The sequence below is a fragment of the Crocuta crocuta genome, unplaced genomic scaffold (genome assembly GCF_008692635.1).
Source record: "Crocuta crocuta isolate KB4526 unplaced genomic scaffold, BGI_CrCroc_1.0 scaffold17, whole genome shotgun sequence".
Taxonomy (NCBI): Eukaryota; Metazoa; Chordata; class Mammalia; order Carnivora; family Hyaenidae; genus Crocuta; species Crocuta crocuta.
This window is the reverse complement of record NW_027532041.1, coordinates 1799412-1822049: the sequence shown is the minus strand read 5'-3', so window position 1 is coordinate 1822049 and position 22638 is coordinate 1799412. Positions and strand designations below refer to the sequence as shown.

The 22638-nt window shown below is 38.3% G+C and overlaps 1 protein-coding gene across 1 annotated transcript in view; it reads left to right on the top strand.

The window, feature by feature from the left end:
- IL23R (interleukin 23 receptor) overlaps positions 1-16045 on the top strand; it is a 64469-nt gene extending 48424 nt beyond the window's left edge. Inside the window, exons 8-11 of the mRNA XM_077776376.1 lie at positions 8036-8119; positions 10733-10838; positions 11770-11860; positions 15392-16045. Of these exons, the coding sequence (XP_077632502.1) occupies positions 8036-8119; positions 10733-10838; positions 11770-11860; positions 15392-16045 (935 nt within the window). The remainder of the gene's footprint in view (positions 1-8035; positions 8120-10732; positions 10839-11769; positions 11861-15391) is intronic.
- The last annotated feature ends 6593 nt before the right edge of the window (positions 16046-22638 follow it).

Here is a 22638-nt window from a genome sequence, read left to right as displayed (position 1 = left end):
ACTCATATTTTTCTTCTCTGGTATAATAATGTATACAAATAATATGAAATATAATATATAATAAATAAATTACATATAACATAGTATAATTTATATTATATATTATACAATATATAAGCTATACATAACACATAAGTTATATATAAAAATATAAATATAAATAATAGCTAACATTTATTAGATGTGTTGGGTACGTGGTAAGCATTTTACATATGAATTGTCCTTTAGTTATCACTAAAGACCTATAAAATTGTTATTCCAATTGTACAGATGAAGAAACTGAGGCCCACGGGAATGAAGCAGTTTTGCTAAATGTTGTAAAGCTGGGAACAGTAAAGCCAGGGAAGAACATATCCTGTAAGATTCTAGCACTATAACTCTACTGGTCTCCTTCCGAAGAGACCTAAGAGGGCCTTGTGAGCGCCTCCCCTCAGCCACCTAACTAAACCCTCCTCTACACATTAGCTAATAATATAAAAGGATGCCAGCAGAAGTTCACTTTTAATGTAATGTTTGTTTGGAAAATGCAACCACATGAGAAAGGAAGGAACCACTGATACTATCAACTAATTGTATATTGGCCTGAATACAAGATGTGGAAGCAGGTTTGGGTTATGGTTATGAAAATGTAACTACAGGACTCCAGGAACCTAGAGAATAAAGAATAGGATGGGGCAGTCTGGGATGAAGACAAAGTATAAGTGAAAAAGGTATCTCTCTTAAAGATAGGATCTCCACAGGGCAATTCATAATGTGTTTTTCCAGCTGGTCCTGGTCCAGTAAAGCGTCTGGAGAACAGTGCTTCTTGAGTGGAGTCTGTGGACCATCTGCATTAGAAATGCTTGGGTACTAGTTTAAAATGTAGATTGCTGAGCCTCTAGCCAAGTGATACTTCTGCAGTAAAGTGTAAGAACCACTGCTCTAGAGGTGAGACACACCCTTTAAGAGGGAGAAGTGTTATGAAAAATGATGTAGGGTGTGGTCAGGAAATGTGGACAGGAAGGGGGAGACCCAATTGCCCAAGCCATTGCCTTAGTAAAAGAGGTTTGAGGCGGTCAGAAAAGGGTGTAACATGATAATTTCGGGGCATTATCTATAGTACTATCTGGACATCCCTGCTTCCTCTTCCTCCTGCCCACCACTTTGCTTGGAGTGGCTGAGAACCCTAGCCCACCTCAGCAGCCTAGGATTCCCAGACGCACAGCACATAGGATCATTGTGCCAGTGAACCATCATGTCCCACATTACTTCCTCTGCCTAGCCCCTGCCCTGCCTCTGGACGTGAGGTTTCAGCTGAGGCTCTGAGAACCACTGAGAGCTGTTGAAGTTGGAGCTTCTAGACCACCAACCTGGAAAGTCACTGCAAAAATTCCAGGGGTCTTTAAGCAGCACAGAAAGAGCCCCAAAGGGGAAAAGATAACTTGTGAGTGTAGAAAAACAACCCTAAAAATGTGACAGGCAGCTCCCTAAACTCCATACGATGGATATACAGAAAGGTGAAAAGATGACTGCTAAGCAAGCAGGAGTGTTGTCCTGCTCTGCTGCAGTACCAATCTCTTTGCAATGAAGGAACGGCATAGGCTCTATAATCCTTTTAATGACAAGTCAGAGGCCTGAGGGAAAGGCAGTCACATTTCAAAATGATTAATTAACTTGCTTGAATTGCTGCTTGAAGTAGGAAAGTTTCCCAGAGAAATTATATTCTTCTTTTTTTGACAATTCTCCAGAGGAAGGCAAGTATGAGCAAGATATTAAACCACACTGTGTTTTGTTCTCACATTAGTTACTGCATTACCAAAGACTCCTTAAAAATTCTCATTAACTTTTCAGAACTTTTAGGGACTACAAGAGAAAAAAAATGTTACATCAATGGAACTAAATATAAGTGATATTAAGTAGAACACAGATTAGAGGCTGGTACAGAGACTTGTACTTTTCAAAAATTCTGTTATTTGTAATTAAGGGTTTCTGATTCATTCATACTGAGATGGATTATAAATGTGTACATTCAAGGTTACTAAATGGGTTTAAATGGACACACAGTGTTCCCTGAAATACTAATCAGTTTAGACTCTTCATATGGATTTATTTAATCTTCATTTTCTATCCCTAATAAAGAACCAGAGTTCTGTAGAATAAAAAAAAATAATGCATAAGAGCTTTATAATCTATGGGGTTCACAATATCCACTAATAAGGAATAAAGATTATGCTTTTCTATTAGGAAGTAATAACCTTCAGTATTAGTTTCCTATTGCTCTTTTAACAAGCTATTACAAACTTCAGCCAAATGTTATGTGACTTAAAACAATACCAATTTATTATTTTATAATTCTGGAGGTGAGAAATCCAAAATCAGTATCATTGGGCTGATGTCAAGATATCAGCAAGGCTATGTTCTTTCTGGAGGCTCTAGGAGAAAATTTGTTTCATTGTCTTTTCCAGACTTTAGAGTCCCCTACATTTCTTGGCTTGTGGCCCCATCTTCCATCTTCAAAACCAGAGGCATAACATCTTCCAATCTCTTTTTCTTGGACTCTGACCCTCCTGCCTTCTTGTAAGGACTCCTATCATTTCATTGGACCCACCGCTATAATCTAGGATAATTTCGCCATCTCAAATCCCTTTTGTTATATAAATTAATCTATTCAAAGGTTCCAGGGATTGGGACATGGACATTTTTGGAGGGTAGGGAGGTCACTATTTGTCCTACCACATTTTCTCACCTATCTAGCCCACCACCTATTATTGCAATTTTTGCTAGTCATTGTGATTTGGTGCCGACAAAAGAAATCAAATCAATTCTCTCAAGCAGAAATATTGGAAAGAAAGCTAGAAATCAGTAGGTCAATAGTCATAAGTAGGATACAAAAGACAGCAGGAGCAAGAACCACAGCCACAACTGCAGTCTGGAAGACTCTGGTGAGGACGCTGCACCTGGCACTGTGGTCACTGACACTGCCTGCCTTTTGCCTTGCCTGGACTCCCCATGGGGCTACTGTTACCAAGCCCTAGATATAGCTGCTGCTATAAGTAATTTCCTGGAACTGAGTAGTTCTGTGCCAGTGGTAGGAGGAAAGCATCAGGAAGGTTTAGGTCATCTGCTTGTAGCTACTTGCTGGCAATGGGGAGAGGAAAGCTTTGTTCCATTAAGGCTTCCACAGTGGGAAGCCTTTCCTGCTTCTTAGCTGTTTTAGGATGCCCACAAGGAAGTATGTCCCAGTGCTGAGCAAATAAAAAATGGCAAATGTCCACTAGACTATTCAGACTCAGGAATAGGGACATGCTATGCTTGGGAGCAAGGTCATACTTTTGAAAAATCTTAAACTACTGAGTAAGACTTGGAAGCTGCCTATTCCTGCATATAAGGTTTTGTTACACTTTGGCATCAGATCCATGGCTCTGTGTATTCTATGTCACTTAGGAAAATTCCCTGGGTTGGCTGCTCCTTTTCACTTTTCTTCTTCTTAATCTTTTTCTTTAACCATATGATCACCATACATATATTTCTCACTTTCTTCTCCCTCTACATACTAAGTACTTAGAGCTTAGGAATATAAGCATGAACATAATCCTTTGAATACATCTAGGCACACCCTCCTATTCTGAATACACAAGGATAACACTGTAACTCATAAAATGATTCATCATTTGGCTTGTTTTTCCAGATGTGGTAATGAATTTCTTCTGACATATCACTTTCCCTGCCCTGGGCTTCTGGTGCCTATTCAATAGGTCTGGCCATTGTCTTCTGCTTTGACAAGTGACTCGGACTAGTGTCAAATATTTACCTTTAGCCCAATAATATTGAATTCCAACCCTAGAACTAAACTGGCCTGGGGAGATAGCACATAAACACTGTGAAACAGCTAAGATTGTTAGAAGAAGGAGCTTAGAAAGAGAGAACACAAAAGGAGATTTTTATGTTAGGAAAAATAATTTGAAAAACATATCCTTGGTCTTTTTAATATGACTCCTCTTGTATCTAGTGCCTACCGAAAAAAAAAAAAAGTCTATAAAAGTCCCTGTGTCAGCTCTGGTCAAAACCTTTAAGATGTAGGACTTAGGGGAGTGTGGCTTTGACACCATGATTGGCAAAGGCCAAAGTAAATAAAGAAAACTTACAAATGTCCATACCCTTTGGTCCAATAAGGGGTCTATTCCACTAACAGAAATCTAGACTTAGTAAATAAGCAGAGATATGGAAAAAAGATTTACATATAATGATATTTATCCAGTAACTACTTATAATAGTAAGAATTTTGAAACAATCTGAAAGTCCAATAATAGCAATAGCTAATACTTATTAAGATTTTAACTTGTGTAAAGCATAGTACTAAGTACTTGATATGAACTATCCCCTTAGACCTCAGGGGTGAAGTGCTGTTATTATCCAGTTTTACAAATGACGAAACTGGTCACAAAGGGGTTCAGCAACTTACCCAGAGCCATGCAACAACAAGTGGTGGAGCCAGGATTTGAAATGAGTTTTGTCTGATGATGTTTGAAACCACCAAGCTATACAATTTCTCAATAGGGGGATAAATACAGGGGAATAAATACAGTACAAACATGATGAAGTATTAAATTGTTATTAGTATGACAATTTTGTACATTTTTAATAAAATGAGGAAGTGTTCATGACGTAATAATGAAAGAAAAGAAAAAACAAGACACAACATTTAGTAGAGAGAATGATCTCAAGTAGGGTACATATATATACACTAAAGACTGTTAACAAATACATTAAAAAATGATTGCTTCTAGTTTGTGGACAAATATAAAATTGCACTTTCTTCTCCATTCTCTTTTATACTTTTCAAGCATCCTACAATTAGCATGCCTTGCTTATATAATAAAAGAAAATAGTTGGCTTTCAGAAGGAAATAACTGTAGGCTGGAAGATTCTAGGATCAGTGCTAAGTGGGTCAGCCCAACTACAGCCCACTGTGGTGTGGGCTGGAGTCCTACAAGGTCAGGCAGTTCTCACACACTGTGGCCGCCCCTGGAGGAGCAATGGCCAGGTCTCAGCGGGGCCGACTTACCTGCCCCACCCGGAACCATCCTGCTGGAGAAGCGAGCTTCTTAATTACTGGAGCAGGGGACCAGCACAAACTACGTGTCAGGACTGTATGGGAATTTTCACTCTTTGACCTCTACGTAGGTGACTTTGGGCAAGTCATCTTTCCTTTTTATGCCTTTGTTTCCTCACCCATGAAATGAGAACAATAGTAGTTTCTAACTGATTTGATTGTTGTAAGGATTAAATGACAGAAAACATGTAAAGTCTAGTACATTACCTTGAGCATAATCAGTACTCAATGAGTGGTCACTTAAAAAGAATAATAAAACACACTTTCCTCCATGGTACAGACATAAAGACTGAGGAGTCATATTTGGTATCATCCCTCAGAAACAAATAAAATACATTATTATTAAAACCAAGCACTTTTGAGATTTGATGAAAATTGTCTAGCATTTGATGGGCCACAGAATGTAGTTATATGCTTCAAGTCTTATCCAAGAATAGGAAACTATATTTTTTTTTGTTTAAAACTACTCTAAACTCCCACTAATTTTCACTTAAACACACTGTCTTCAGCAAGACGAATTCTAAAGTCCAATACCAGTGTGTATAAGTTACTTAAAAACTCTTACTATATTAGAGATAATTTGAGTTTCTGAGTACACCGAGGCATGTGAGGTTAGAGAAATAAGCAGGGATAGAATTGTCTCATTATGGATCTAGCATCACAGATATTAAATCAACGATGAAAATATGATAAGATTTTCTCTAGCACATTAGGCAATACACTGATGATTATAGCTGATAGAAACAATGTTTTTCAGTTATAAAGGTTCTGTGTGTGTGTACATCATTCTGTATTTGTGAATGCTTTTCTGTGTCAAAATACTTGGAAATACTATAAAATACTACTGGCAAGTGGATCAAGGGGATAGAATTAGGGATAGTTCTTTTTCTCTCCCTTTTATTTTTCCTCTTAAAGTTTTTTTTTCTATTAAGGTTACTGCTCTCATACTGATTAATATTAAATATGATTTAAAAAGAAATGACCTAGCCACTTGGTGTCAGTATACCATGAAAAATATAGTTCAGTATATATGGCTTCATTTCAGTCCTATGTTTAAACATTTTGTCATTGGCTTAATTTCTTCTCTGACAATCTTATTTATAAATTGTCTCACTTGAGATATTTGATTCCTTGTGAAATTACGCTCTGATAATCATCTCTCTTAAATAACTTTCACCTAATTTAAATTAATGCATCTGGTTGATTTGAAACTATGATCACAAAAAGGCCCTAAAGGATGATTGTGGTTATTCTCTCTATTAGGGCTAATAAAGCCTTAGTTAGATATAAACATTATTTTTATGTGATGCAAATTAATAACTGAAGTCTCATTGCTAAATAGCCACCTGTAGTTTATACAGCAGAATTAAATTAACCTGCATTAAAAGCCAACAGCACCACATATTACTTTTAAATAAAAATGCTAATTTTAAAGTAATTAAAGTGAAAACAAAAATAATCTAGCAACATATGCTATAAACCTATGATTTTGCCAAATTGAAAATTGTGTTACACTTTAATGTAATATTTCTCATCTTAATGTTTCAAAATAATGTAGATGCAGACTACTGCTTGGGTTCCCTGATAATGAACATAGCCTACAAAATACTAAATTCGACTCATAAACCTGGCTGGTTGGTGATCACTGGGGCATAACCTTTCTCCCTCAGAGTTTGATGGAACCACATACTTGGGAACAAAAGAGACTAGTGAAGCACTGAGAAGTCAAAAAGAAATTCTGATTTGTTACAATTCACTGTTGTAACATTTTCCTCTTGCTATAGAGAAGACAGAATAAAACACAGAAAAGTACTTTCAGCTCTTCTAATGTTTTCACCTTCTAGAATTCGCTACCCATTGTTCTTAGAAAACTACTGAGCCTGTGCCTGCACCCAGATTGACCTTTTTCAAAAATTTCCAAAGACCATAAGAACCTTTTTATCAAAACTCCATGATATTTTTTCTCAAAGAGAGTTGTCTGGGCCACATAGCTTGTTATACAAGCCTGTGATATCACGGTGGCAGTTAAGCCTACCTCATGTTGTGATTTCTCCCTGGCCCCACAAGTAATTCTTCAAAAGTAAGAATCAGAATAAATGAATAAATAGGGCTTGAGGCACTCTTAGGAATCCAGGGCTTAGAACCATTTTCAGGAATGTCTTCTGTCAGCTGGCAGAATAGCGTCCTTGAAGTCACCTCTGGCAGCTTTTAATTATCAGAAGGAAGGAGACGGGTAGGAAAGCTCCAGGACTCCTTTGAGTTCAGACTGAAAGCGAGTTAGCTGCCAAGGCTGCTCACCACACCCTGGTCAGATGCTTTCATTAGCCGTGACCTGACAGTCTTTATGACTAGACAAGGCTGGCCAGAATCTTTGCCAATGGGAAAGGAGCAGAGGGAAGTCATTAAAAGTATTCCACCCCTGTGTTATAACCTCAAAGTGTCTGCTAATCAAAATTGAGCTTCTTATATGAAGCCAAGAGAGTGTTCACCAACGGCATCTCAAAGATTGTGCAAAGGTAAAAGTGACACATCTTGGAGGCTCTTACAGAAACCTAAAATTTATTGCATCATCTATTGGAAGGAATCAAGTAGAGACCAGTTATTGTGCCTTTTTTTGTAGTTGTTGTTGTCAGTGAATTAAATAAAGCTCCTTGGTATTTTTTGCCTAGAAGCCTCATGAAATTAGAGGACATACCTGGAGGTTTAATAAACTCAAGTTAGTTTTTATTGTCCTTTCAGTGTTTCCTTCTTTAGGATTTGACCAATTAAATTAAAAGGAGAGAAAAAAGACACACATATTCAAAAGCCTTTGTTTTTATTCCACTTACAGGCCTATTAAAGTTTACTTTAATCATCTCCAAATAAGTGAAAATGGGCAATTCAGAAATTGAATAAGCTGAATGCAAGATGTAAGAGGCTCACCCTGTTTTCTTTTTGTTTAAGTTTCCCAGCCCACCCTGAAATCATTCCAACATGATACTCAGAATTCTGGACTGCTAATTGCTTCCATCTTTAAAGGTACAGTTGGTAAGAAAATAACTACTTAGGTGTTTTGAGTGGTCTTTACTAATCACTCCTTTGAACCTTCCAACTGAAAAATCATGTGTCAGGCATAAATTTCTTGAGAATAAGATATGCCATAGGCTTTCTGTATCGAAATTATCTACAAAGGTCCACTTAAAACTGAATTTAAGGAATGTTTTAGGTGGACTTTGCCAGCTTTTGCTATGGGTTAGATACATTTTCATTTCAATAGGTGCTGGGGCTCAAGACCCCAAAACTCCTAAAAAAAATGTAATTTGAGTGTATACCATGTGGTGGGTGGTTGTATACATCATTTGTTCAATCTTCAAAACAACCAGGTAAGACAAGTGTTGTGTATCTATTTTATAGATGGGAAAACTGGAGCTCAGAGAGGTTGAGGAACTTGTCCAAGGTCACAATAAGTGACATTAAAATTCAAATCCTGTTTTTCAAATCCTGAAGTCTGTACTCTTTCTTTTGTAGAAACTAGCTCCTGTTTTGTTAGTGTGATTCAATATTTTCCATTGATGAGCTTACCTAGATATTTTAGGCATCAAAAAATTATGAGATTAGGTGTGTAATGGTCAAATATAACTCTAAATAGAAATTTCAAATTGAAAAACTTTAGGCATAACTATTTCACCATGTGCCAATGGTAGATCATTCATCTCCCTGCATAAAAATGTGGCAGGAATAGGGGTGCCTGGGTGGCTCAGTCAGTTAAACGTCTGACTTCGGTTCAGGTCATGATCCCACAGTTTGTGATTTCGAGCTCCGCATCCAGCTCTATTCTGACAGCTCAGAGCCTGGAGCCTACTTTGGATTCTGTGTCTCCCCCTCTCTTTCTGCCCCTCCCCTGCTCACTCTGTTTCTCAAAAAATGAATAAATGTTAAGAAAATTTTAAAAAATAATAAATCTAGCAGGAAAAGTATCAGAATTTTTGCAGGTTACATTGACATTCTTTGGACTTCCATTCATTTGTTCCACAAATATTCATTAAGCAACTACTATGTGCCAGGCACTGTACTGGGTGCGAAATCAGTAGTGAAAAACAATGAACAAAGCCCCTGTCTTCATGGAGCTTCCATTTTAGACAGTTTGGGAGAAAAACAAAGAGGATAACAACAAGAAAAGAGTCAAGTGGCAGTTAAGTATTATAAAGAAACATGAAGCAAGGTGAGGCCACTCTGAACTTATACATGCAAATCAGTGAGCCAAATGCTTAGGCTCAGTACATATCCCTAATTACAGATGCCTACCCAGGCCTGCCCCTTGATATTTCTGTGGGAACTGAGGAGGTCAGAAGCTCATGACAGCCCTATTTAGATAGGTGTTATGGTATCTATTTTACAGAAGAAATTTGAGTTTCAGTGGGTTCCTAATTATCCTTTGAGGTTACAGGGCTGGTAAGGGCAGAGCCCAGTTTGAACCCAGATATCTCCAATTGTCTCTTTATCACTCTGCTCTATCCTTAGACCCCTTAGGCCTGGCCACCTGGGGCTCTAGTCTTTACCAGGCACTAACACCCAAGGGTATGTGGCACCCACTACCTCCCATTAGTTGTGTGAAATCTTCAGCAATAGAGTTTTAGTTCTAGGAAAACACTAATTCCATATCCCCCTAGGACTTTGGAGTTGGGGCTAAGTTACACTGACCTGGCCCCTGAACACCAGTTGGCTTAAGGACAGGGGCCAGACAGCCTGGAGACCCCTAAGTGTATGGCAGGTGCAGCTGGGAAATAACAAGGGCAGGGCCAGTGAAGTGTCTGCCAATGGTAAGTATCTAATAAATATTTGCCAAATGGAGCAAGGATGTGGGGAAGGAGAATGGGAAGGAGGCCAAAAACCCATCATCACTCAGAACAAATGCCAGTGTGATAGACAAGTCTCAATTATAGTCAGTATCTGAAAATAGAAAATGGGATTTTTTTCATGTACTAGGGAGAAAATGGGATGAGCCTAGTAGGTAACGTGTTGAATATATCATATTAATTATTTTTGGGTGATTAAGCTTCAAAATGTAAGAAAAGCATTGTTTTAAAAACAAAATGAGTGCAAGATATATATCAATTTGCATTACTTTCTTATATATTGTCTTAAGTTGTTTCTGTTTCTCAGCAGAAAAAAAAATCATGAACGATAAATTTTGAAGAATGGTGACAAGTTGTACATTAACTTCTTTCTTGCTCAAAATTTTAAAAAGAAAACCCAGAAAAACCTCAGTTTTGATTGTGGCTAGCTTTAGATTCTGTTACCAGCAATTGGAAATTCTTACCTGTGTCAGACAAAACAAATGAGATTCATCACTAAATGCTTTTATATAAGATATGCATGCACAAGCTCAGAAAAATGTCTAATGCTGACCACATTTGCTAGAGATGCACTTCTAGAAACCCACGGATACCAGATACGTGCAGCCCAATTTTCTCAGATAAAAGATATTGTGCAGTTTGGAAGGGCTGTCACTGTACCCACGGCCCAAGGTAAAGGTTAATTTTGTTCTCCCATTTCTTTTTCCTTTGAGATCAATGACTTTTGCTTTCTACAGAGAGAACAATGATTCTGACATCCCATGTACACTACTGCTTAGCTAAAATTATTTTTCTCTCCTTTCAGACAACAGGCAACAAGACATTGGATTTTTATTGGGAATGATCTTCTTTGCTGTTGTGTTGTCGATTCTTTCTTTGATTGGGCTATTTAACAGATCTCTCCGAACTGGGTACGTTTTTGTAGAATTTCTATTTTCTGATTTAGACCAAACCTCGTCAATTCAGTTATTTACTAGGAAAACCCATCAATGTTTTTAATCAGAGAAAGACAAAAATAAAAGGAGCAGTGTTTAAGGATTACCAACCCATGTCAAACTCTTTACACATGTCATTGGTTTAATCCTCCCAATGACCCTGCCAGGAAACCTGAAGGCCTATTTTGCAGATCACTTCCTTTAGGCTTCCAGAGGTTAAGTGGTCGGACCAAGGTTATTGAGCAGTAACCCAGGAGCTCAGAACCAGCTGGCATCACAACCCATGTTTTCTCTTTCACTACACAGCCTGCTCACAGTGCCCTCAAGTTTACATACAGTGCCTGGATTCTTTGTTTTTTTTTTTAATATTTATTTATTTTGAGAGAGAGAAAGAGAGAGAAGGAGATATATGTAGAGAGAGAGCACAAGTGGGGGAGGAGCAGAGAAAGAGGGAGAGAGAGAATACCAAGCAGGCTCTGCCTTGCCAGTGCAGAGCCCAACAGAGGGCTCAACCCCAGGCACCATGAGATCATAACCTGAGACGAAAACAAGAGTCAGACACTCAACTGGCTGAGCCACCTAGCCATCTCTGCTTTGCCATATTTAACATGCGTAAAGTTTTACTTCCAGGGTGGCTCTCCCACTTACCTTGAATCTAGTGTGAGTGTTTTGAAATGTTCTGCCTCATTAGAGAAAAGCAGAGCAACAGAGAGAGGAGGAAAATCGGAAAAGATATTGAAGCCAAATCCCACTTAACTTTCTAAAGAGATGGAAATCTGCATCAGGAATTTTAATCTTTATTATGCATTTCCCTCCCATTCCAGTCAATTTCCTGGTTTCCTATGTGATTGCCTGAACCAATCCTAAAGTAAAATGCTTCTTCTAATGTGTCATTTTTGTTCCCTAGAATTAAAAGAAGAATCTTATTGCTAATACCAAAGTGGCTCCATGAAGATATTCCTAATATAGAAAACAGTAATATTGTAAAAATGCTACAGGTAACCAAACACCAGCAAATAAAAACTAAGCGGCCTCTAAGACCAAGAGAGCAATCCAACAATTAGAGTAGGATTTCTATTCAAATAAATATGTGTACATTTTAGCATAATTGTATAAACATATGTCAAAACAGAATTATACATATTTCAAATTATACTTAAGAGAGATAAGGGGATAAAGTTAGGGGAAAGAAAGAGAGAAGGAAGAAAGAAACAATGCTATTCAAAAGAGAAAAGTAAAAAGGAAGTTTGTGGGCCAAGTGTCAGTCATGTGATGGCCAAAAGTTGACAGATGACTTAAGTGACAGGAGGAGGAGGGCAGAAAAACTCAATAAAATTGGGCTTAAAGACACAAAGGGGCTTCTGTTTTACATGAGACTGGAGAAGCAGGTGAGATTTGCTTCACTCCTGAGGCTCAATGGATTCGAGAAAATATATGTCAGAGGAAAATAAATATGATGGTGTCCCAAGAGTGGGGCCAGGTTTCCATCTCAAAAAAAAGAGAAGGGTGTAATGGGAAGGACCTGGGGCTATAGAGGACTATGCCAATTATGGAGGAGCTGCTAATTCTGGAGAAGGGGAAAGATTCTCCTACGTGTGCTCCTTCTATTTTTTGGCATCCCAGTTTTGCCATTAAGGGACTCCAAACCCAGTGAATGGGACAGACACATCATCCAAGCACTGCCGTGCAGCAATGTAAGTACAGTGACAGAAATGAAACCAAATATGATAGGGGTATAGAGGAACCATATGGAAAGATGAGGAGGAGTCACTTAGGAGAAACAGAAAACATTCAACATAGAGAGGGCAGCATGAGCAAAAGCACAGAGGTGAGAAGTTCATGTTAGGTGTTGCTTTATTAAAAGGCTTGATGTGAGGAATGGTGGTGTATTGCTTGAATGATGATTGGGATCAGATCATAGAAAATATTTTCATAGAACTCAGACTTCATTCTGTCAACAAGGATATTCAAACTTGTTTAAAAAATTTAATTTTAGTTTAGAAATCTTTTGTTCAAAAGATGTGAGGAAAACAAAAATTTATGAAACAAATAAAAGCAGCTTTGTTTGGAATTCTGATGAGCCCACTAATCAACACCTTACCCAACCACAGAGACATCTCCAAGATAGCAGTTCTCAGTCTTGGTGGCATATTGGAATCTGCATGTCTGGCCCACATCCCATGATCTCTTGGGGAGGGAGGGCATGGGGAGACCCAGGCATCAGTATTGTCCAAAGCCTCCCTGATGATTCCAGTATGCAGCTGAGGTTAAGAATACTGTTAGGGATTGAAAACTACTGCCAAAGACAATGAGGAGTCACTAAGGGCTTTTCCATTGGAATAGACAAGGTCCTAGGAGAAAGGCAGAGGAGGAGGGTCAGAGAATGAGCATCATGAGGTGTGAGCAAAGTGTCAAGAAGCAAGGAACCATGGAGTTGACTACTCTTTAGAGGATCTATAACATAAGGAGTGAAATGAGTCTATGGAATGTGACAAGGGGAGGTCACTGGTGAATGAGAAGTGATTAGGAAGTGAGGAAGTAGAGGCAGAGAATGAAAACATTCTTCTAATGGGAAGTAGAGAAAGGGGCTATGCTGACACATGGTAAGCTCTCACATCCTTGTAAAATGAATGAACAACAGTAGCTTCAGAGGGACATGAATCAGAAGCGAGTTTATACTAAATTAGACAGGCTTAAGAGGGACTACTACAGAGAACGAGGGAATATTGATCCAACAAGACTATAAAGAAGCAAGTAGGGGATGGTCTAAAGGAACGAGGCGGAAAGGTTCATTTTGGGCCAAAGGAGGGATTTCTGTATCTGGATACTTGAAAGAGAGAAAGGTTGTGCATATGACTGAGTTTGAAGGCTATAGTGTTGCCTACTAATAGTGGAGGGGTGATCTTGAACAACTAAACCCACACATGTAATGAAGTACACAGGTAACAAGTCACTGAAGAACAAGCATATATTCACCAAACTACAGATAATAAATACTCTAATCTTAATATTCTTTCCACCTGGTATTTCTGGCTTGTTTCCCCACTAATTATTATCTTAGGGAATTGGGGATTTTCTGTGACTCAGAGAATTTTCCCTGACTTTGCTGTGGTCAGATCTTCTTCCTTTATTGTTTTCACTCTGGAATGGTCCCTGTTGCTCTTCTGTGTCCTTCAGTGTGGTCTGACTCCCACCCACTTCACTCAGTTGCCAACCTGAAGTGCAGAAAATGCCACCATCCTTGGAACACAGCTGCCTTGTATTCTTTATTTCTTATAGCATGTCTAGTTCCTGTTTACTTCCTCTGACCTTGGAATACATGTCTGTCCTTTCCAACCCAAACCCGGTAAGTTCCCTAAGGAGACTGAGCCTGAAGAAAATTCGAATGGCACTTCATGCTGCTTTATTCAAGGTCTTTCTTCTTGCCCAACTTCCTGCCCATTCTGGGCTCCTAGTATTAGAAGCAAACCTTCAGATGAAGTTTTGTTTTCTGCCCAAAGACTAAAAGGTGGTATTTTGCTCAGCTCAGACTACTATAACTGAATAACATAGACTGGGTGGCTTAAACAACAAACATTTATTTCTTGCAGTCCTGGAGGCTGGTAAGTCCAAGATTAGGACACTGGCAGGTTGAGCTCCTGGTGAGAGCTCTCTTACAGTTGGCCACCATCCTGCTGTATCCTCACACGGCAGAAGCTGAGATCACAATCTCCTGTCTCTTCTTATAAGGACACTACTTACATTCATGAGAGTTCCACCCTCACAACCTAATTACCCACCAAAGGTCCCACCTTTTAATATCATCACACTGGAGATTAGGGCTTCAACATATGAATTTTGAAGGGACACGAACATTCAGTCCATAGCAACTGGCTATAATTTTGTAACAGTGTAGGGTGGGAGTTATTTGCCTGGGAAGCCAGTCAACAAGCAGCAAGGCCTCAAGTCATTTTCTTACTCAGAAGAGTCATTAGACTTTTATATAAATAAAAACCTTATTCACTGATGCTCCCATTCATGTCTGAATTGTATAGCTAGCTGCATACCTGCAGAACCTCAGCACAAAATATTTATTACTACTTTATTCAAAAATTAGAAACAAAACAAGATTCTCCTACCTTCCTTTCTTTTATTTAAACAATGAGATATTTTCTTGTAGTAAGGCTCCACGATATTAAGGAATATTCCAACACATTAAACTTCCAAATTTTAAAAGGCACTGAAATAATATGTAAGTTAATATGCAAGACACATCTTTCTCTTAAAAATTTTTAAGCCAAGTCATGTGCTTAAAACAGTAATTATTTTTATTATTCCTTTCCATAGTCTCCTCATGGGAGAATTTAATAAAGATCTGGAATTGAGCAGGATAACAAAAGGAGGAAATTGTATGGGAAGAGAAACAATATCAGAAGAGGGAGGGAAAAGCAAAGCTGAGGGAAAGCGGAATTCCAGTCTTTTTTTTAATTTATCCTGTTAGGCCCTTTAAATGTCTTTTGTAAAATTAAAAAAAAAAACTTTCTTCCTAGGAAAAAAGTGAATTTATGGATAATAATTCCAGCGAACAAGTCCTATATGTTGATCCTGTGGTTACAGAGATAGAAATCTTTCTTCCAGAAGAACACAAGTCCACAGACTACAAGATGGAAAAGAATACAGAGCCCCTGGAGACAAGAGACTGCCTACAAAAGTCACTACTCACCAACACTACAGTTATGTATATGCCTGGCCTCAGCCCTGGGTATAAACCCCAGATTTCAACTTTTCTCACTGGAGGAAGCCATCTCAGGCAAAATGATGAAACAGCTTCCTCAACTCTCAAACCGCCAGCTGATTCCTTAGACCTGGGGAAAAATGCCATGTTTAAAAAATATCCTAATTTTGCTTTTTCTGTCTCAAGTATGAATTCGCTAAGCAACACACTACTTCTTGAAGAATTAAGCCTCATCTTGAATCAAGGAGAATGCAGTTCTCTGGACATGAAAAACTCAGTAGAGGAAGAAACTACCCTGTTTTTAGAAAATGCTTCACCCAAGGAAACTCTTTCAGAACAGACGCTGTTGCCTGATGAATTTGTCTCCTGTTTGGGGATCATGAATGAGGAGTTGCCATCCATTAATTCTTATTTTCCACAAAATATTTTGGAAAACCACTTTAATACAATTTCACTCTTGAAAAAGTAGAGCTGCATAGTCAAAGTTAATATGGGAAGGCTGTCTTGCAATCTGAAGTTGGATCTCCTCCTCTTCATAAATTTAATTCTGCCCTATTTTCCAAAATTAGAGATTTAAGATCTAAAGATAGAACATACTTCATACTCACAAAAGAAGCACTGATATTAGGTACACCTTCAAAAAGTATCAGCTAAATCCTTTTCATTTTCCCTTATTGCAAGGCAGAGAATAGATCTCTCCATTGTAAGAAGGTTAAATAGTAAAAGATATGTGGCAGTAAAATAAATGTTGAAAATACTTCTTAAAAATTGAGATGTTAATGTTTGTTTGCAAGGGAGAAGCAAGTTTATTTTCATTTTATGGCTTAAAATTTTCTTGAGTAGATAAAAATATAGTCCCCCAAAAGAAAATAAGAATAGAAACAGAGGAGCAATTAATTAGCATGGTTGTTGTATTATTTGTTTCTACTACTTTCCACTCAGGTATTAGGTATTTGATCTTCCCTTATTTTGATTTTGGACTAAGTAGGTTATAAAACAATGAAGTGAGGACATCATGAAACTGCTGTCTTTATTCAAGTTAAGAGTGATACATTTTTGTCCTGTGGTGTAGTTGGTATATTAATTACACTATGGTAGAACTGAAGTAGCAGATGCAATATCAGCAAGGTATAATTATTTCTTTTGCGAGCAGCTATATATTAGATGATGTGGAAATGTTGGAGTTTAGAGCAAATGGTTAAGAAGGAATTTTTGATATATCTTTGGTGCAAAAAGGTGATTTTTCTTTCTATTCTTTTTCTTTCTATTCTGTTTCTATTATCCCTATTCTGATTAATTTTTATGTCCAGGGGGAAATTTTTCTAATGAGCACAGGGACAGGACCCATGGACAGAAAGAGCTGCACTGGGGTTGTGACAGGTGACTGATTGTATGCCTTCAAGTTGGGAGGGGGATAAGGATAGCGTAAATCTCTAAGGAATTTTGGAAGCAAGGTTTCCAGGACCTTGAGGGAGCTAGTTCTTGTTGGGAAAAGGTCATTTATTACTGTCTAGTAAACCCTCAGTCATGAGCTCCTTCAGATGTATATCAGTGGGCCATATGCCTGGAGGATGACTGTTAACATATATCTAGGGGGGTGGAAATAAAGGAATTTCTGTATGTTTAAAGTAAACTCACAGGATCATGGAGGTCGGGATAATGTTAAGCTAAGACTGCCTTTTGCCTTTAGCAAAGTATTAACATTGAGTCAGTTGAGCTCCTAGAGGAAGGTCACTCTGCCTGTCTCAAAGACTTGTCAATGGGCTGTAAGTTACAAGAAAATTTAACTATTTTCTTTTGCCTTTGTTCCCCACATAAGTAGATATATGTCAGAAAAATATTGTTAACAACAGATGTTTGTCCAAATCTGGGATGGCAATATTTGCCACACATGCCACTGCTCCATACCCATGTCTCCTGCAAACATCCTAACTGAGCACCATACACCTTTCTGCTAAGCCCCAAGGTGACCTCAGAATCCTCTCAACACAGTGCTCCTGATGCCTACACTCAATAAGGTCTGGGACTAGAGATGAACCTTACCTACCAACCTGGTCAATACTGAAAGAGAGGTGATTTTAAAATACGAGATGTGTATTTTCAGCTGAGAGATGGTATTCAGCAGACTTTTCTATTCTGATTAATTTTTATGGCCCAGGGGGAAATTTTTCTAATGAGCAGAATAATTTGAGAACAGGGTAGATTACCCACTGAATTTCTCTTTTCTAATCAGTTTCAACAATAATAATTTATACTCAAATTAAATAGTTTGTTGCAACAAATTGAGCAGTTAATCAAAAAAGGATCAGTTACCTACTTTGTGTTTAGCACATGAAAAACCGATTTTGACTTTTTTAGGTGTTTTCTTTTTTTCAAAATAAAAAACCTAAAAGCAATTTTATTGTTACACACCCTGTGAGGAAGACGACCATATACCCTGGTTTATCCTGCTTTATGGTCTGTTGCCCAGTGTTAATTATGACCAGTGTACCCTTTCACTCAAGCATCCCATTTGGATGATTGAATTACATGATCACTCTATCTATGAAGACTGTTTATATAAGCAATTTGTCACGATTCACTTTTTTGCATTGGTAGTCCTCCTTATTTTATTTAGTATCATTTATTAAAGCCATTTTGCTCCAAAATGGAACATTACTATTCACAGTGTTAACAACCTATCCCTTGCTATGTATTTCTTTTCTGTTTATCCTAAAATATGTATATATTTGTTGTACTTTACATATTCTGGAAGGAGTATGTTTTAAATCACTAATGAAGTGCTAATATTAAATTTTTTGACTTGTAAACTAACCATATGCCTTTCCTTTATTCTTCTTCAAAGGGAAAATATAATGAAGAAAAAAGGCAGGTAGTATTTGGGGTAGAGTTAACAAAAGACTGAGACAAATTCCTGATGTTTACCAATCTGATGAAGACATCTGTTAACATATGAAGAGTATTTTCATAGTGTATTTCAGTATAATTGTAATTGGCCACACATCAAAAAAGCTTTTGTCAAGTTTAAGGGATTGCAGCATTATTTGATCTCTGTATGCTTCCACTGCAGTGAGTGCCTCCTTTAGAACTTCTTGTCCCCTGGAGTAGCAAGGAGGCTTTCTCTTACCAGAGTGTCTTTTCCACACTCACATCACTATTCAGCATGGAGAAGATTCTTCTAGTTCCACCTTTGCTTTTAGCCCTTGTTGGTCCCAATAGACCAAAAACTGAGGCTATACTTTTGATGGAGGCACTGCCATTGCCCCAACTCAGGGGAAATTTCAATGGTTTTATCATAATGCGACCTTGGTAAGTGAGCAAGGGTTTTTGTTCTATGATGCTTTTATTCAACAAATATTCACTGATTCACTGAAGTATTGAAGGCCCCTACAAGGTGCAGGGCACTTTGACCAATGCAGATGTTAACAAAACCAGCCAAGTCCCTGCAGCGTTAGGGCTTATATTCTGGGGGGGGACAAAAACAGACAATACATGCCCTTTGAGGATCTTACATTTTGGGGGAAGAAGAAGACAATAGGGCTGGAGTCTTGGTCTCTTGTACAAGTTGCCCCTAACCCAAAACCCAGCACCTCCCCTTTCTCAGCTAGAATCTTCTGTAGATTTTGAGGACAAGTGTATCTTTTAATCTTTCCGTCTAGCCCTTGGGCTTATTATTAACTTTCTTTCTCTGAGTCTACAATGTTTGTTAAGTTGCTGCTTCCTAAATGGAGATGCCATGCTTATTGGTTTGGGTTAAGGAGTAGAAGGAAGAGAGAAAGAGGCAGAAAAAGTCCCTCAAGATACCATTGAGAGGCAAGAAGGAGAAAGAAATACAAAGAAAAGCAGATTAATCCTCAGTGATGTTAAAGCAAGATGGAATACCAGGTCCAGACAATACTAAAGCTGATTAAGGGACATTCAATTTCCTCCTGTTCTGGTATCTTTCTCACACCCAACCTCCCTTTTCTTTTTTTTTTCTTTTAATATTTATTTATATTTGAGAGAAAGACAGAGACAGAGTGTAAGCAGGGAAGGGGCAGAGAGAGAGAGAGAGAGAGACACAAAATCCAAAGCGGGCTGCAGGCTCCAAGCCATCAGCACAGAGCCCCACACGGGGCTCAAACCCAAGAGCTATAAGATTACAACCTGAGGCGAAGATGGACACAACATATTGAACCATCCTGGTGCCCCACCTACTCCCTTTTCTTATACAAAAAAACAATAAGGGGAGATACAGACAAATTACAGTTTGAGGGTGTTTTCTTGGTTTATGTGTGTGTGTGTTTTATCATTTTTTAAATTAGGAATTTGTCTTTACTAGAGTTAGATATAAAATTGACGATATAAAAAGGCATACGAGTTTTAGCAGGTGGTTCTCATGTAGCATGGGTTGTTCTTTGCCCTCCTGGTTCCATCAGAGGGTTTTCCTAGCTTTTTTTCTTTTCTTGTATTTCCAGCCATCCTCTCTTTGACACAGAGTCAGCACACGACTATCGCATAGAGCAGAGGTTTTCAAAAGCAACTGATTCCCTTTCTCCAGATGAAATCTGTTGCAGAAGCCCAAGATGTAAAATAGGTGAAAGCAAATCTGCTAAAACAGAAGTTGGAGATCATGCCATCCTCCACCTCCCTCCCCCTACCCCCACTCTTCTATGCAGCAGCCTATGCATGTGGGATGAAAAACTGAGGCCATATTGTCTCTTCCAGACCTGAGGGACCAGGTCCTGGGCCTCCCTGAGAAGCTTGTATCTTGGGATTGTGCCAAACCCTCCACCTCCAGCCACATGACTGCCAACCCCAGTGAAGGGAACCAGGACTCCCTCAAACCTCCCTACTTCCTCAACAGCTGCAGTAAAAAGGAGCTCTCTCCCAGAGACTCTAATAGAGGCGGTACCATATGCAATATTAACTTGTTTCTTTCCAATTTCTGCATCATAAATGTTTGGGTTTTGTTCAAGTGTATGCTCTTTTTATGATCACTAAGAATAAAATATTGTGTTGTGACATAATGAGATTTTATAAACCCAAAGACTGTCAAATTGTGCTGTGGTTTATCTCTTTACAAAGTAATTATACCAATGACAGGAAGTGATGTTTTAATGGGAAATGTTATCTGCTTTGCAGACACTATTGATTTAAAATAAAAGAAGTGATTAAAAACAATTTATGAATTTCTCTTGGGTAAAAGCATGTAACCAATATAAAATAATTGGATTCTGATTCATCGAGCGGACTGTGTAGCATGTTCTTGGAAGCCACAGTTAAGGCAATATTACAAGGAACTCCAACAAAGGTTTGGTGGAATGGTATTATGTCTCTTTTCCACTGCTAAAATTAGAACCATTAAGTCCCAATTAATGTTTCATGTTAAAACTCCTTTAGCCATTTTGTTAATTTCACTTTTCAACTTAATTTAGGATAAATGCTTTGCATCTTTTATATCCAGAATTTCCAACAGTTTTGTGAAGATGCATTTCTCTTATGCTTACATGCAGGAAAACTTACTATTGAAATCTCAAAATTAGCATTTAGCGGCAAATTAGAACTTATTCTTAAATGGTCTATTTTTGTTTGGGGTGGTAAGAGGATTCTGGCCTAGCTTCATGAAACGAAAAAAAAACTATACTACACAAATATTACAGAAACATAGTTATTTCCTGAGATCATTGGTTCAAAAATTCAAGCAAAATAAAACGCTGTTTCTAACCATAAAGGCATACCTAAAATTAGTGACTCTGTCAGAGGACAGGAAGGAAATCATAGTCAAACACTGGAGCCTAAGTGTGAGATACGGAAGTCAATAAAACCTGACTGTTTTCTTTCTGTTCATATCCTGCTTGAGAACATTATTAGAAGTGAGTGAGAGAGAAAGGATACAACAGTGATATTTTTAAAGTTAATTTTTAAGCTACACAGTAACTCATTAAAATACACTTTAAAAACTGTAAGTAATATCAATGTAAATGGAATGAAAAGTGACAGTACCTCTTCACACCCCTGCTTCCTGTCATCTAAAGTAGTAACTCTCAACAAGTTAATGTGCTTCTTTCCCATTTTTTTAACCTGAATGGTTAACATATGGTATTGCTCTGTGGCTTCCTATTTTCACTCAGTCATACATGTTGGAAATCTTCATGTGGTGTTATATATAGCCTTATCTTATTCTTTTCAGCAGTTGAATAGTATTCCATAGAATACACCTGTTTTAATATATTTTCCTACTCTGCTAATGGAGAATTTATATTGTTTCCAGCTTTTTTTTTCTAGGAGAGAGAGAGGGAGAGAGATAGAGAGAGAGAGAGAGACAGCGTGAGCAGGGGAGGGTCAGAGAGAGAGAGAGGGAGACACAGACTCTGAAATAGGCTCCAGGCTCTGAGCTGGCAGTCAGCACAGAGCCCGACGCGGGGCTCGAACCCACGAACCGCAAGATCATGACCTAAGCGAAAGTCGGACGCTTAACCGACCAAGCCACCCAGGCGCCCCTCCAGCTTTTTAAAAATATTAAACCCTTTCCTGTAATAAATTTTTTTTGTATAGATCTTTACACACACATGAGAATTTGCAGGAAGGAATAAATAGATGGATACCAAAATGGACACAGCAAGAATGGGAATATGAGATACGCCAGAGGAAAGAGAGAGTTGGGGGATGTCGGTAGGGATGTGGAGTAAAGAGGCGGTGAGGAAATGTCATCCGAGTCTGCAAAGCCTGCGCTGTTAGGAGTGCAGGACCAGTCTTATCCACTGAGCAAGCAGCACCAACTCCTACCCTACTGCTTTGTTTCAATGTTCCGGACTTCCTAGTAAACATGCAAAATTGGATATTCACTGGATACTGATTATGTGATACTTATCCCAAACCTCCTCCTAAATGAAGTTCAGCACTGGGTTTACTTTGGTATTCCATGTAGAAGGCTTTCTTTTGTCTTGCTTGCCGAAATTGAAAATCACTTGTATTTCATTAAACGAGAAGATTAGGATTTTTAGAAGCTGCCAGCTGCCACATATGTGCAGGTTCATTTTTGCTCTTTTAGTATTCATTGCACATTCTGTTCAATGTGCT